The sequence below is a fragment of the Triticum urartu genome, chromosome 7A, assembly GCF_056163025.1.
Source record: "Triticum urartu cultivar PI428250 chromosome 7A, HENAU_Tu73, whole genome shotgun sequence".
NCBI lineage: Eukaryota > Viridiplantae > Streptophyta > Magnoliopsida > Poales > Poaceae > Triticum > Triticum urartu.
The window spans coordinates 449,111,434-449,126,641 of NC_141879.1; the positions used below are offsets into that span (position 1 = coordinate 449,111,434).

General features: G+C 46.8%; 2 protein-coding genes across 2 annotated transcripts; both read left to right on the forward strand.

Moving 5' to 3' along the window:
• Nucleotides 1-7,779: 7,779 nt before the first annotated feature.
• LOC147959899 (uncharacterized) lies at nt 7,780-11,609 on the forward strand. Its single transcript, XM_087533010.1, has 5 exons — nt 7,780-7,894; nt 8,061-9,456; nt 9,758-11,097; nt 11,189-11,250; nt 11,355-11,609. Exons 1-5 carry the CDS (start codon nt 7,780-7,782, stop codon nt 11,607-11,609), a joined length of 3,168 nt encoding a protein of 1,055 aa, XP_087389136.1.
• Nucleotides 11,610-12,308: 699 nt separating this feature from the next.
• Nucleotides 12,309-13,133, forward strand: LOC125521434 (stellacyanin). Its single transcript, XM_048686487.2, has one exon. It carries the CDS (start codon nt 12,438-12,440, stop codon nt 12,957-12,959), a length of 522 nt encoding a protein of 173 aa, XP_048542444.1. The 5' UTR covers nt 12,309-12,437; the 3' UTR covers nt 12,960-13,133.
• Nucleotides 13,134-15,208: the final 2,075 nt, after the last annotated feature.

Consider the following 15,208-nt stretch of genomic DNA (forward strand, 5'->3'; position numbering starts at 1 on the left):
GGCGGCGGTGCGCCGGGGCGGCGGAGGCGGGTCGGTGGCGGGGCGCTGGAGCGGCGCGTGGCAGAGAGAGAAAGGAAGAGGAGAAGAGGAGGCGTGAAGAGGCGCGTGGTGCGCGCCGCACTTTATAGGCGCGCCGGAAGCGGCGCGCACAAGATGGCGCGCGAGCTGGCGCCTTTTCGCGCGCGTGGTTTTCCCTCCGCCGCTGGAGCGCGGCAAAACGCCCACCGTGCGCTAAAGGCTGCGTTTACCGTGCGCGCGCGTCGTTTCGCGCGACCGTTGAAGATGCTTTAAGCATCGTGTGAAGGGCGGCCAACCAACTATGCCACATGGCGTAAGTTGGTTGGCCGCGGTGAGAAATCTTTTAAAAAAATTAGATGAAGATGAGGATTATTTTTAAATGTATTTTTTAGATGAAGGTGAAGACTTTTGGTATTTTTTAAATGAAGGGTTATGCAAAGTGATGCTTGCTAATAAGCTGCAGTGGTTTTTTTTTTCTTTTTTTAGATGAAGATGAGAATTTTTTTCTGAGATATTTTTTAGATAAAGATGAGGACTCTAATTTTTTATAAATGAAAGCGTACGTACAGCTTTTTTTCAAGCGACGCCACGAGGTGACGCCCTAATCACAAGTTAAATTGCAATGTGCAACAAAGTAGGAGGAAAAGCAACACGAGAGCTAGTCTGGAAGCAAGCCAACACAGTTCGGTGAACAGGAACATTTCAGCCAATAAGGGCATCTCCAACGGCAATCTGCAAATTTTCTCCCGCATTCGTTCGCGGACAGGCGGACCAGTCTGTAAACACGGATGTAGGAAGACGTCATCCAACCATAGCCGCATATATTTAACAACAATTCGGACCAATCAAACGAAATTCGTTCAAACACAGCTGGATGTCATATAAACATGATGAATTTCATTACATTTACATCAACTAAGCGTTGCTAGTCCGGCTCTGGAAGTATAATTAATACCTAATCTAAATGGTCGTCGGTGCCTGTTCGCCACGTTCGGCCATGAGCCCCGAGAACTGAAGCTTCACCTTCTCTAGTTTCGCCTCGATGCTCTCCAGCTCTGCCTCCGGAGACCCGAGAAATGAAGCTATTCATCTCCATGTCGTCGCCAAGCGATTAATCGACCGTCGATGCTGCCCACCAAGCTTGGCGTCAGCGGGAGGAGAGGAGCAGTGGCCTTTCTGGGACCAGAGCGGCGGTGACCTACCGTGCACTACTCTTTCTCGCTGCCGGCGGCGCCCGCGGACGCGTCAGCTTCGTAGTCATCGCGGCGGGGCACGGCCTCGACGATTTCCTCCTCGTTGTCGGTCTCGCCGAACACCGCCTCGCCCGCATCGTCACACTCCTTGTACGCGGCCACCACCTCCGCCACCCGCTGGCGGTACCACCAGCGGGCGAGGCGGATCTTGCGGGCGGAGCGGTAGTACTCAAGCAGCGCCTCCTGCTCCGCCAGGTCCGTGTCCGGCACGACCGCCCTGCCGGCAGCGAGCTGCTCCTCCGCCTGCACGTGCTCCTAGAGGAGGTGGTGGTTGTACGGGGTGTCGGCATGCGCCTCCCGGAACTGCTCCTCCCGCTCGGCATGGGCCTCGCTGATGGGCATGGTGCAATGCACCGGCGAGGGTGGCGCGGAGGAGGAGGAGGGTGGCACCGGTTCGTCGTCGGCAGCGTCCTCCATTGGGACGTCGTCGTCCTCCGGCTGCTTGCCGGCCAGCCAGCCGGCAGCAATGGCGGCCATCTCCTTCCTCTGGTCCGATGTCAGCCCATCTCAGAGAGCTTTGGCGGGGGAGGAATCCATGGTGGGAGTGGTACAGATAGGGATCGAAGGCGGATGACTGCGGCTATGGCCGGGGCAGCGGTTCACATAGCAATGGCAGCAGAGGGACGAACCGGTGGCGTTGGAGGAGACGCATCGACAACCGCATGCCATCAATGTGGGCGGCAGACGAACAGGCGGGTGGTCGTAAGCGGTGCGGGTGGCGTTCTCTTGGCCGGTGCGCCGCTTCAATGCCAGCGCCAGTGAGTGGTCGTGTCCGTACTGCCCGGACATGAATGCGGGCGCTGACGCGCTGGAGCAGCGCTGATCGAAAGCACGCGGGATGAAGGAGTTTTGGGAGGGTTAGGGTGGTCAAAAGCGGGCATGGGATCGATCCGGACTCCAGCAAAGCCCCTGATGTTTGTCTTCGGTTTGCGGGAGAAAATACGTCTGGACCGCGTCACGGATCGATACATATGATCGTGTTGGATGACTTCCGTGGTCCAAACACGAAGAGGTTTGCAGGTTGGCGTTAGAGATGCACTAACTGACATGATCAGGCTGATTTATTTTTATTTTATATTTTTGGAACGCGAGGATGAGGCTAATTCTGAGTAGTACTTGTGCTGACAAAAGTATGACAAGTACAATTAGCTCGATCTGGTTGCAACAAATCCATGTGTTTGACCTTGTATCAGTACGCTCATCACTGGGCCTTATCGACCAACAGAATCGAATTGACCAGCCAACGACCAGCCCATGATAGCCAACTTCAAGTCCATCACATCAAATCATGGTCAACTTTGTTTGCAAATTTTTTGATCCTGCAAAAATGTTTATTTGTGATTAGAAGAGTCATGTCAAGTATCACTTTATTAACTTATAATTTAGCATCAAGCGCCCTTTATCGAACAAACAAATTAAGAAAAAAACTTTATCTGTGAAAGTCATGCCAAGTATCGACCTTATCCTTTTATTGTTGCATTTGCCTAGACGGCGATGACACGCACACGAGCATCATCAGCCCCCTTTATCATGACTTCTGCTACAGTTCTGCTGCTTGGCTCTATGGTAATGTTGATGGGAACATGCTTGACAAGCTGAGATGGTATTGTAAATCGTTAGAAGGGATAGAGAGAGATTGGTGAAATTGATGGATGTTGTATTGAGCCTCACGGGTGAGTATATATAGAAATAGGAGTATGGAGTATGGACTTATTCTTTCTAATATTTTAGATAGAATAATTTTATCAAAGAGTTGAACAATGAAGATAGATGACAAGTGCCTGATCGATTTGATCAGGCCATGTAGGAACAAGGTTCAAATCGTTCATTCGTTAGGATGCCTCAGTTGGAGGGCAAGAAGCCTCTTTTAGAGATAAGGTAGAAGACAGATTACAAATCTCAAACTACCAAATACATGTAAATCAAATATATCTCTAACATCCCCCCGCAGTCATAGCGGTAGCGTTGCGAACAACAGGAGTGTCGCGAACGGTCAGACTGGAGAGAATAGCAACCGACGGGCTGACATACCCCCGCAGTCACAGCGGGAGTGTCGTGAACGGTGTCACATCCCGGATGCGTGGACTGTAGAGGAAGCCGACGAGTTACTTTGATACCATGTAGAAGTACATGCTCTAGTCAATGCAACCAAAAGACCAATCTGATGAAAGAGACTAGGCAATACATTTATACGTCCCTCATGTGTGGCTCCCTCAGGCCTAAACGTGGATCAAAAGTGGGCTGCAATTTAATTGCGTCAGCCGGGTTTTGAACTCAAAAACTTTTGGCTCTGATACCATGTTAGAAGGGATAGAGAGGGATTGATGAAATTGATGAATGTTGCATTGAGCCTCGCGGGCGAGTATATATAGAAGGGAGTACAGACTTAGAGGGTAAGAGGCCTCTCCTAGAGATAAGATAAAAGACGGATTATAAATCCTAAACTATCAAATACATGTAAACCAAATATATATTTAACATAAAGTTTTATTACATTTGAATACAAAATCAAGTACTCCCTCTGTTTACAAATATAAGATGTTATACATTTTTTGTGAATCAAATGTATAGACACATTTTTAATGTGTTTCTTCACTCATTTCAGTCTATATGTAGATCATATTAAAATACCCAAAACATCTTAGCTTTGTTCATGCACAATATTTCGTGTTCAAACAAGTATAAAAGACAACAAAAATGCTACACTTACGAAGCCATTACGAAACGCCCCTTAACCTCTCCATCCCCTAAATTCAACTAGGTGGGCCCATCCTCTTGATTTTCACCCGGCCAAAGAAAACCACTTAAGCATCTACGTTAATCCTTTACAATAACTCATGTAATTGTTGCATTGCTCAAAAGGCAATGATATCTTACAAACAGTGACAATTCTACTTATTGCTTGGTGAAATAATATGCACTTAAAAGGACCTAATTATACAACACTCATAGAGCAGCAACAAGGTTTACGTGGGCATTATGTATAAGATAGCTGACGAGCATGGGAAATGTTTTTTTCCGAATAGATGGCTATATAAAATCAAAGTAGTAGTAATTGAAAAAGGTTACCTTGCAAACAGAACCCCCTCCCCCAACCCCACCCTAACCTGCCGCCATGTCCCTTCCATCATCCCGGCAGCAAAGGTCCATGCAGGTGAACCTCATGCTAGCATCATGGATTACCCGGTAGATTCAAAGAGTGGATTTGTGCTCTCCTTTCTTCAGCATTATGAAGAGTCCTCCACAATGGGGTCGCCACAGACCCATTCAAACATAGTCGGGGTCTTCGGCAAGGGGACCTGCTCTCCCCGTTATTGTTCATGCTTGCCATTGACCATCTATATCACATCCTCAACAAAGCTACTACCCAAGGCCTCCTACATCCCATCCATGGTCGTGTAGCAACCATTCGTGCTTCACACTATGCTGCCGATGCGGCTATCTTCATGGCTCTGGTCAAAGAAGACATTCAATTCTTGAGTGCCACGCTAAATTCTTTTGGCGAGCTCACAGAGTCTTGTGGCGCCCATTCAATTTGATAACATTAACCTCGACGACGTCCTTCAATCCTTCCCCGCAGCCCGGACCACATTTCTGATGAGATATTTGGGGCTGCCACTTCGGTCAAGTCACTAGGCTTAAGAGAAACCATTTGCAGTACCTCAAAGACAAGATTGTGGGGAAGCTTGCACCTTGGCATGGAAAGCACGTGGCCACTCTGGGGCGCATCGTTTCGGTCAAGTCTATGCTCATGGTGACTCTCATCTACCATGTCACGCCGCTTGACTTGCCACTTGAAGTGAAGAAGAAAATTGACACTATCCGGTGTGCGTATCTTTGTGCTGGTTGTGACAAGGTCTCAGATGACAAGTGCTAGGTAAACTGGGAGACAATATGCAAGACCAAGACTATGGCTGCTTGGGTATTCTCAACCTCGAGAAATTTTCTTCGGTGCTCCGCCTCCGCTGGCTTTGGTACGAATGGGCCAACCCGCTGAGGAAGTGGCCTGGCCAAGGGTGCTCGTGCACTCCTGAGGACCGTGATTTGTTTGTTGTTGCGAAAAGAGTGATGGGTGGGGATGAAAAAATGGCCAAATTTTGGGAATCTTTGTGGCTGGAGGGACTTAGGCTGATGGATATTGTGCCCAAGATTTTTGAGTTGTCCCGCAAGAAGTCTTGTTCGGTGAGAAAGGTGTTGACGGACAACAAGTGATTACCAAAATCAAAATTCAGTAGGGCATCCCTCCCGCCCACATTCAGGAAGTGCCTATCCTTTGGGAAAGGCTCGTCGACATCACCCTCACTGATGGGGTTCGAGATTCAACTACTTGAAAGCCCTCTGTTGATGGCATGTACTATGCGTCCTCGGCTTACAAGGCGCAATTTGAGGACCTCACCGTCTCAACCATGCCGACAACCTTTTGGAAGGGTTGCCCTCCCTCTCCCCCCTGGAGTGCAAGTTCTTCCCTTGGTTGATCTTAGAAAATAGGATTTGGACAGTTAGCAGACTACACCGTTAGGGATGGACAAACTGCGGTCTTTGCCCTCTTTGCAAACAAGCTCCTGAGTCCTATGTGCACCTCCTCGCCCAATGCCGCTTCATGACCCATATTTGGACGGAGATCGCCGACTGGCTCGGCCTACTTGATTTCTCTAGTTTGGTTTGGGAAAATGCCACCTCGGTGAGAGGTTGGTGGATCAATACGGTGAATAAGATAAGACCGCATAGGAAGGCTTCCATCATGGATGGTGACGTAACCTTTGATAGGATTTGACTCATCTTAAACTGGAATTTTTAATTTTTTTTGTAAAAGGATATCTTGCTTTTGGTTATTTTGAATGTGCTTGTTGTGTAAATCATACTATGTAGAAGCCGTGGCATTTGCTCAATGCAGTTTTATCACCTTGATATATCCATTGAATGAAAATGTCCTTCATAAAAAATAAATCTTTTACATATCCAACACAACAAACAACATCTTGTGCAACCATCGGTAAAGCTAGATGATTGATATGACCTTTCATGGAACATAAAAATGTATTGGTTGAAGCATCCAATTATCATGTGCAGTTTGCGGCTGTTGGAATATCCATGAACAGAGGAAACGTTACATTATCTATTATGTATTTGACAACGGTCTGGACACCCGCAAAGAGCCTCCTTGTTTGCGCCCAGTTAGCCAGATTTCAGACATCTGGACCGGTTCACAGACCGAGGGGTACCACGTTGTGTTTGTACTGAGTGGTCTGGAACGGTTGTGGACAGTTTGAGGGTCCGTGTTGAAGATGCCCTAACTAGATCATTATTTCCCGAAAAAAAGAGTGTAACTATTATATTATCACGTTGAAGGTTTTCTTTTGCGGGTCAAACGAGATTATATTGATTAAATCATGGAGTCACATCCATTTTGACATATATTACATAAGTCATCAGGACCAGAGCCCAACCATATGGCAGTACGAAGAGAGGTGCAGCCATATTGAGCCATGTAGTGTGCAGCTCCATTGCCTCCACGTTTGACATGCATGATTCGATGTTCACATCCTTCATTTAGAGTCCTCTTTGTCTCCTCTACAAGTGTTGCCATCGGTGACCGATCAAGTCCATCCTCTTGGAGAAAAGGCACAGCTTGCAGACTATCAGTCTCAATGATTAGTGGCTTGTCAGACCAATCCATAGTGAGATTAACCCCCTCCTTACATGCTGCCATCTCCGCCTACATCGCAGAGGAACATGATAGAAGGAATCTGCTAGCAGAGAAAATGACTACACCAGCTTCATCTCTTAGAGCCATACCCGCCCCACAAACGCCCTGTACTGGTATATATGACCCATCAACTTTCAACTTTACCCAGCCCAATGAAGGAAACTGCCACCGTTCCACAGCTGACGGATGTGTTGTCTTGGTAATTTCAGGCATTCTGCTGCTAATATCAATCACCATTTTCGCTTTTGCAGTGTCCCCTGATGGATACTGCTTAATACACAACAAGGACTCCATGTAGCTATTCAGGAATCGGCGTGAGCTCTCCACCGGTGGTGCCGGCTTCTGATGTGTAACCTCATTTTTGCAATGGCATGCCCTCCAGAAGGTCATGAGAACCACCATCCGCTCCACCCCCGTGCATCGCTCTAGCAGGTGCAATAGCCACTCAGGTCCGGTATTCTGAATGCTGCGTAGCTCCGGTAATGTCCAAGACTCCCGCATCGCCACCCATAGCGCACGAGCCATTGGACAACTACAGAGAACGTGGAACGTGTCCTCCAGTTCAAATGTCAATTTTCTCGATGTGCCGGTTGAATTTATTTTGCATCGTTGCCAATGAATCTGTGGCCACTCGCCAACAACGAAATATTCGTACCTTTGGGGGAACAGGGCACCCTCATAATGTCGCCCAGATGGCAAGATTACCGTCTGGAGCCCTACTCGCGGCACACGTAGACGTGCGATATTTTTCCTCATGAGCGAGGTTGTACGCACTATTCACAGAGAAGATGCCCTTTGAGTATGGCGCCACGCAAGTACGTCATCCAGCCATGGCGAGGGGTGCAGCTTGAGGATCTCATCAACGTCCAGCTGCAAGAAATGTTGGTGAAGCTGGACGTCCCACCCACCTTACTCGGTTAGTAGTTCAGCTACCCGGCAGTATGGATACATCAATCAAGCAGTAGGGACCCGATATGTCTAAATCTTCTCCCTTGACTAATGAAAATGACAAATGTTTTGCGTTGTTTAGAAATGAAAAAAAACACATTGTGCAACCGTTGGTAAACCTACATGTGATCCAGCCATTCTGTGTTGGAATGTTCGTGGGCTAAATTGCCCTGATCGACAAGCTACAGTCCATGCAACTATTGCTGCCTCTTCCTGTCATCTGGTGTGTATCCAAGAATCAAAGCTTCAGACAATTGACCCTTTTGTTGCTGCCTATCTAGGAGGACATAGACTAAAGAACTTTGCACAAAGACCTGCTGAGGGCACCAGAGGCGGCATCTTGTTGCTCTGGGATGATAGTGTTGTAACCATCTCCAATGTGCAGACTGGAACATATTTCCTTTCTGCTTCTGTCTCCATCAACAACACTTCGGACGCCAAAACCTTCAAGCTAACAACGGTCTACGAGCCGACTAGAAGCATCCACAAGGATGATTTTTTCGCGGAGCTGACCTCTCAAAAGCCGGCGCCGGGCACAAAATGGCTCGTTAATGGGGATTTCAACCAAATCTACCGCGCCAGAGACAAGAACCGGACAAATGTTGATCGTAGCCGCCTTGTTCATTTTCGCAACACCCTAAACACTTGTGAGCTCAAAGAAATACATCTCCCGAATAGAAAGTTCACCTGGAGCAATGAAAGAAACAACCCCACCCTTTGCAAGCTCGATGCCTTCTTTTGCAATGAAGAATGGGACATCGAATTCGCCACCCACCTCCTACATGCTTTGTCCTCCTCGCTTTCGGACCACTGCCCATTACTGCTTGCTAATGATGATGGCCCTAAGAAGCCCAAATCATTTCGCTTCGAGAACCACTGGATCAAGATGCCGGGTTTCCAAAAAATTGTCGCAGATGCTTGGAATGAAGATTCCTTACATGTGGAGCCATATCATAGGCTCTTCCATAAACTCAAGACCACCAGCCACAGATTGCATTCCTGGAGCAAATCTCTATTTGCAAAGGCAAAGGTCCAACTTCATATGGCCCTAGAGGTCATCCTACACCTTGATCTTGCTCAGGAACAAAGAGAGCTTTCTCCTGAAGAAATGGACCTTCGAAAAAGGCTAAAGAGGAACATAATTGGATGGGCTGTGTTGGAAAAATCTAGGAAAAGGCAAAACTCAAGAATCACTAATCTGAAAGAGGGAGATGCCAACACCCGCTATTTCCACCTCCGTGTGAACCATCGTAGGAGAAAAAATTTCATCCATCGCCTCAAGCACAACAATGGTTGGGTCACAGGTCACACGCAAAAGGAAGAAATTATCCATCGTCACTTCAAGAACATCGCCAAGAAAGGCCCTCCACGCAATATTGATATCAACTGGAACATTTTACCGTCCCTTGATTGTGAACTTCGGGATTTGGATGAGAACATCTCTGAAGAGGAGGTGAAGGAGGCTATCTTTGCCATGCCTGCGGACAAGGCCCCGGGTCCTGATGGTTTCACTGGCGCCTTTTTAGTCATGTTTGAGCACAATAAAGGGGGACATTATGATGGCCATTAGACACTTCTCTGATCTTCATGCCTCCCACTTCCACTGGATAAACTCTGCGGATGTCGCCCTCATCCCAAAGAAAGATGGTGCTGAGGATATTTTAGACTTTCGCCCCATTAGCCTTATACATGCCATTGCGAAGATTATAGCTAAAGTCATGTCCAACCGATTAGCCCCCCACATGAATAATCTTGTCTCTCAAGACCAAAGTGCCTTCATCAAAAGGAGATGCATTCATGACAACTTCATGTATGTGCGCAATCTGGCAAGGTGTTTCCACCGCAACAGAACGCCCGCTCTGCTATTCAAGCTTGACATTAAAAAGGCCTTCGACTCAATTAGATGGGACTACCTCCTTGAGCTGCTAAGCCACCTGGGATTCCCTCCGCGTTTTCGGGGTTGGGTCTCAGCCCTTCTGTCCTCCGCGTCGTCACGAGTTCTGCTCAACGGTGTTCCTGGCTGCCCCATCCCGCTTGGCCAGGGGCTAAGACAGGGAGATCCAATGTCCCCTCTTCTCTTCGTGCTCGCCATCGACCCTCTTCACCATATACTTCGAAAGGCCACTGAGCAAGGCAACCTACACCCGCTTGGCGGTAATGCCATGGTGATCCGTGCCTCGCTTTATGCGGATGATGCTGCTGTGTTCCTTGCGCCCATTAAAGCTGACGTTGATTTTTTCACAGACTCCCTTGCGCGGTTTGGAGAGGTCACCGGTTTGACCACGAACTGCTCTAAAAGTTTGGTTGCTCCGATTCGGTGTGGAAACTTAGACCTTGATGATATCCTGCATTCCTTTCCGGACAGCCGCTCATCATTCCCCATGAAATACCTTGGTTTGCCTCTATCGGTTAAAGGTCTGAAGCGCATTCACTTCCAGCCACTCGAATATAAGATAGCTACCCAGCTCACCCCTTGGCTTGGCAAACTAATGGCTGCTCCGAGCAGAGCGGTACTGGTCAAGTCGGTCATCACGGCCATTGCCATTTATTACATGACGGCACTAAATCTTCCAGTTCAGGTCATGAAAAAGATTGATTCCCTTCGACGAGCTTTCCTATGGGCTGGATGCGATAAGGTCACTGGTGGCAATTGCAAGATCAATTGGGAGCAGGTGTGCAAGTCCAAGGCTCATGGTGGCCTAGGTATTTTGAATCTGGACAAATTTGCTACAGCCCTTAGAATCCGCTGGCTTTGGGCAGAGTGGGTGGATCCGGTTAAGCCTTGGGTTCATCTGGGAAACCCATGTGATGAAAATGATAAAGATATCTTCGCGGCGGCCACCAAGGTGTTCGTTGGGGATGGCCTTCGTGCCTCTTTCTGGGAATCTGCATGGCTAGATGGGATCAGGCCCAAAGACATTGCACCACATATTTTCGAAATATCGAAGAAAAGGGGCTGTTCGGTCGACAAGGCTTTGCAGGACAACTTTTGGGTCTCCAAGGTGAATACCGCTGAAATCACCAACGTCAGTCATCTTACTGAGTTCGTCAACCTTTGGGGAAAGATTTCACATGTTCATCTCCGTCCGGATGTGCCAGATTCTATTACCTGGAAGCTCACTAAGGATGGACTTTATTCGGCGGCGACGGCCTACAAAGCTCAGTTCCTTGGTTTGGTCGACACAGTAATGCCTTTGATGGTGTGGAAAAACTGGGCTCCCCCCAAATGCAAGTTCTTCGCCTGGCTTGTTATCAATAACAGGATTTGGACGGCGGATAGGCTACATCGCCGGGGATGGCCAAACTGCCACCTTTGCCCCCTATGTAAGCAAGTTCAAGAGTCGGCTGCACACCTCCTATTCCAATGCCGCCACACCGTCAGAGTTTGGGGGATGATTAAGACTTGGCTTGGCCTTGTTGATGTGCAGCCTGCAGATTGGGTGGCTGTAGGTTCCGTCAAGGATTGGTGGCAACTCAATGCCTGTAGCATCTCGCAATCTCGGAGGGCGCTCATCTCTTTAATGATGCTTATCTCGTGGGAAATCTGGAAGGAGAGAAATGCTCGTGTCTTCCGCAACACCGCGGTGCTGGTGGGGGTTATTGTTGCTAAAATCAAAGAGGAGGCTTCCATGTGGTGCCTGGCAGGGGCAAAAATTTTAAGTAATGTAATGCCGCGAGAGTAATGCTTTGTAATTCGGCCTTGGGCCAAAACCTCTATTTCTTCTTCTTAATCAATGAAAATGGCAAATCTTTTGCCTTATTTCAAAAAAAAAAAACATGTGATCCAGATGACCTTTCATAGAACATAAATTTAGGATCTTGCTTCAGTGACTTCATGAAGCCAAGTCTCACCATGACTTAACCCCTTTTTTCAGCCATTCATTAAAGATCCAATGTATCAGATTGACCCATATTCCGAACTGGAAATTTTAAAGTATTCAAAAAAAATTCCAATAAATCATAAATGTTTCGTTTTGTATTCTGTGAAAGTTTCACTCCATTTAGATGTATCCTTTGTGAGTAAACAATTTTTATCTATTTGAACTCAAAAGGCTAGTTAAATTATTTTTTGAGGAAAAAAAGGCTAGTTAATCACAAACCCAACATCCAACTGGGTTGAAACTTTCCCAGAATACAAAACAAAATATTCATGATTTATTGGATTTTATTCTGACAATTATGCAGTACGTATGTATGGAATCCATCAGGCAGTAGGCTAGCAGCTTCCCATCCTTGATTATTCAACGAGCCCACATTTTAATTACGCGCTATAATTTCCAGATCGACCCGTACAACGACGCGTGAGTCAAATGCTAATTTGACAGAGTCTGTATGACGCATTCAACGAGCTACCGTCTCATCTCATTGTATATATCGCAGAGTATCATCATATGCTACAACACAAACAGACTAGAGCTGCGACCTCGATCATACATCCCTCGATCTTCTCAACATTCCAACCCTTCTCGGGTCATCTTCTCAACTACTAGTCCCTCGATTGGCATTCATCCATGGCGGCAGCTACCAGAGCTCTCCTTGTTGCCGCAGTGACCGCGGCGGCGCTGTTCGGCACGGCGCTCGGCGCCACCTACACAGTCGGCGCACCGGCCGGGTCATGGGACCTCCGGACAAACTACACCCGATGGACTTCCACCATCAGGTTCTACACCGGCGACGAGCTCCGGTTCCAGTACCCCGCTGCGGCGCACAACGTGGTGGAGGTGACCAAGACGGCCTACGACAACTGCAGCAGCTCTAGTCCCGTCGCCACGTTCCCGAGCGGCAACGATGTCATTCCGCTCGCCGCCGTCGGGACCCGGTACTTCATCTGCGGCCTGCCGGGGCACTGCGCCGGTGGCATGAAGGTACAGGTCAACGTCCAGTCCAAGGTAGTGAGATGCCGAAGGAGAGGGACGAGGCAGCGGTGCACACAGACAACGCCACAGCCGAGCTCGGCGGCTCAGGCTGGTGCTGAGCCTGTGCTAGCGCTCGGGCTGGCCGCCGTCTTGGCTGGCTTGATGCTTCTCTACTAGTCATCAACGACAACCTCCATAGGAACTTTCTGTAAAAAAAATATTATCTTTCTCCTTTTTTTTCCGTGATGACTTTCTCCTCTCTCAAGCGTGATTGATCGTGCGCACATGATTCTTTGTATAGTCAAATGTGTCGTTTTTTTATTATATGTAATTTAATTTTTTTTTGGTTCATGGCATTTCGTTGACCGTAAAATACCAAGAAAAAACAGTGGATCAATTTCATGGCACTATATGTCATTTCATTCTTTGTTAATTTTAGAACATAGACACAAGTTGTGCCCATGAGATACAACCAAGATCAAGGAACCAACAGTCGAGTGAGGCCACGAGCCATCCCGAAATTGTGCAGTGAAATCACCAATGGCTAGATCTGGCTGCTTGTTAACCATTACAATAAAAAACCACAAAGTTTATAAATGGCACCAATAGCTTCGCCGATGAGCATTCTCAATAATAGACTTATTGTGAATTGTTAGTGTCTAGGCAAGGACATCAAAAGACAATCCAAAAGTAGCGAAGAGGGTTGTCTGCGCTAGTCCTAATGATCTTCTAGGAGCTAGTAGGATACCCCTTGTATCCTACCACTTCATGAAAGCAACACCACAAAAATTAGGTGGTAACGCAAGTGAAGAATATGTGGTTATTGTCCTCGATGACCTCACAAAGCGGACAATGGTCATCATCGGGACCAGAGGAAGACCATTATGAATGAATTGTCATTGAATCAACCACACTTTTGTTAGTTGCGCCGGGCCAGTTTTAGCCAAAGTGGTTTGATAGAGAGACCTTGTGGAGAAACAACCATAGGGCTCAAGATGCTAGTAATCAAATTGGGTTTCATCGACGGAATAACCCCATCCAGGTCAAAGATCAAGCATACCCACATTGCTGACTCCATTGTCCAAAAAGCTCACCGAAATGAAACACCCTTACAATAATACACAATGGGGCTATTAAGCCAATCACACACGATATGGACGGATTGTGTGCGATGACGACAAAGCACACAGTAGGAAAATAAAAACGGTGTTCCTATAAACTAAATGCAAGCGATCAGTTGTCCATCTCACATGATCGAGAGAGGGAACTTGTGTGTGATATCCTATACACAGTTCTACTTAATCAATCATGTGTGAAGTGTCACACTATCGCACACAGTTTACATATTTCAATTCCGATTGGTATGGTCTACCTAGTAATTGGCTAGAGTACATAAAGGTAGAGGACAAGGCATATTGCTTGTGTTGTTATTTGTTCATGGACAAATATCAATGATAACAAACAAGGACATGATGCATTTGTGATAGATGACTATGTCAATCAAAATAAGGTAATTTTATGTCAAGAATATTGGAATAAGGCAATGGAGAGATTTGCGATTAATGTGGGTGTCATGACAATTTTTGCAACAAGTCACTTAATTTTTTTGGGGATCTATTGACAACCATCTCAGTCAATCCCTGCAGTCTTGCACAAAGAAAGGAAAATTGAGTAAAAAATTATCTTATCAGTTGAATGCTTGAATTGATGTATGCAGATACTTGTTGCAACAAGGACAACAATTCTGTGGCCATGATTGAAGGAAATATGCCCTAGAGGCAATAATAAAGTTGTTATTTATATTTCCTTATATCATGATAAATGTTTATTATTCATGCTAGAACTGTATTAACCGGAAACTTGATACATGTGTGAATACATATACAAAACACAGTGTCCCTAGTATGCCTCTACTTGACTAGCTAGTTAGTCAAAGATGGTTAAGTTTCCTAACCATAGACATGTGTTGTCATTTGATGGACGGGATCACATCATTAGGGGAATGGTGTGATGGACAAGGCCCATCCGTTAGCTTAGCATAATGATCATGAAGTTTTATTGCTATTGCTTTCTTCATGACTTATACATATTCCTTTGACTATGAGATTATGCAACTCCCGGATACCGTAGGAATACCTTGTGTTCTATCAAACGTCACAACGTAACTGGGTGATTATAAAGATGCTCTACAGGTATCTCCGACGATGTTTGTTGGGTTGGCATACATCGAGGTTAGGATTTGTCACTCCGAGTATCGGAGAGGTATCTCTGGGCCCTCTCGGTAATGCACATCATGATAAGCCTTGCAAGCAATGTGACTAATGAGTTAGTTGCGGGATGATGCATTACGGAACGAGTAAAGAGACTTGCCGGTAACGAGATTGAACTAGGTATGAAGATACTGACGATCGAATCTCGAGCAAGTA

Excerpts from the sequence above, each read along its gene's own strand:
- LOC125521434 (XM_048686487.2), top strand. The coding sequence starts at position 12,438 with ATGGCGGCAGCTACCAGAGCTCTCCTTGTTGCCGCAGTGACCGCGGCG.
- LOC147959899 (XM_087533010.1), top strand. The coding sequence starts at position 7,780 with ATGGCGCCACGCAAGTACGTCATCCAGCCATGGCGAGGGGTGCAGCTT. Across the intron at positions 9,457-9,757 it reads ACTGGCGCCTTTTTAGTCAT|GTGTTTCCACCGCAACAGAA; the intron begins GTTTGAGCACAA and ends CAATCTGGCAAG. Across the intron at positions 11,098-11,188 it reads CTACAAAGCTCAGTTCCTTG|GATTTGGACGGCGGATAGGC; the intron begins GTTTGGTCGACA and ends TATCAATAACAG.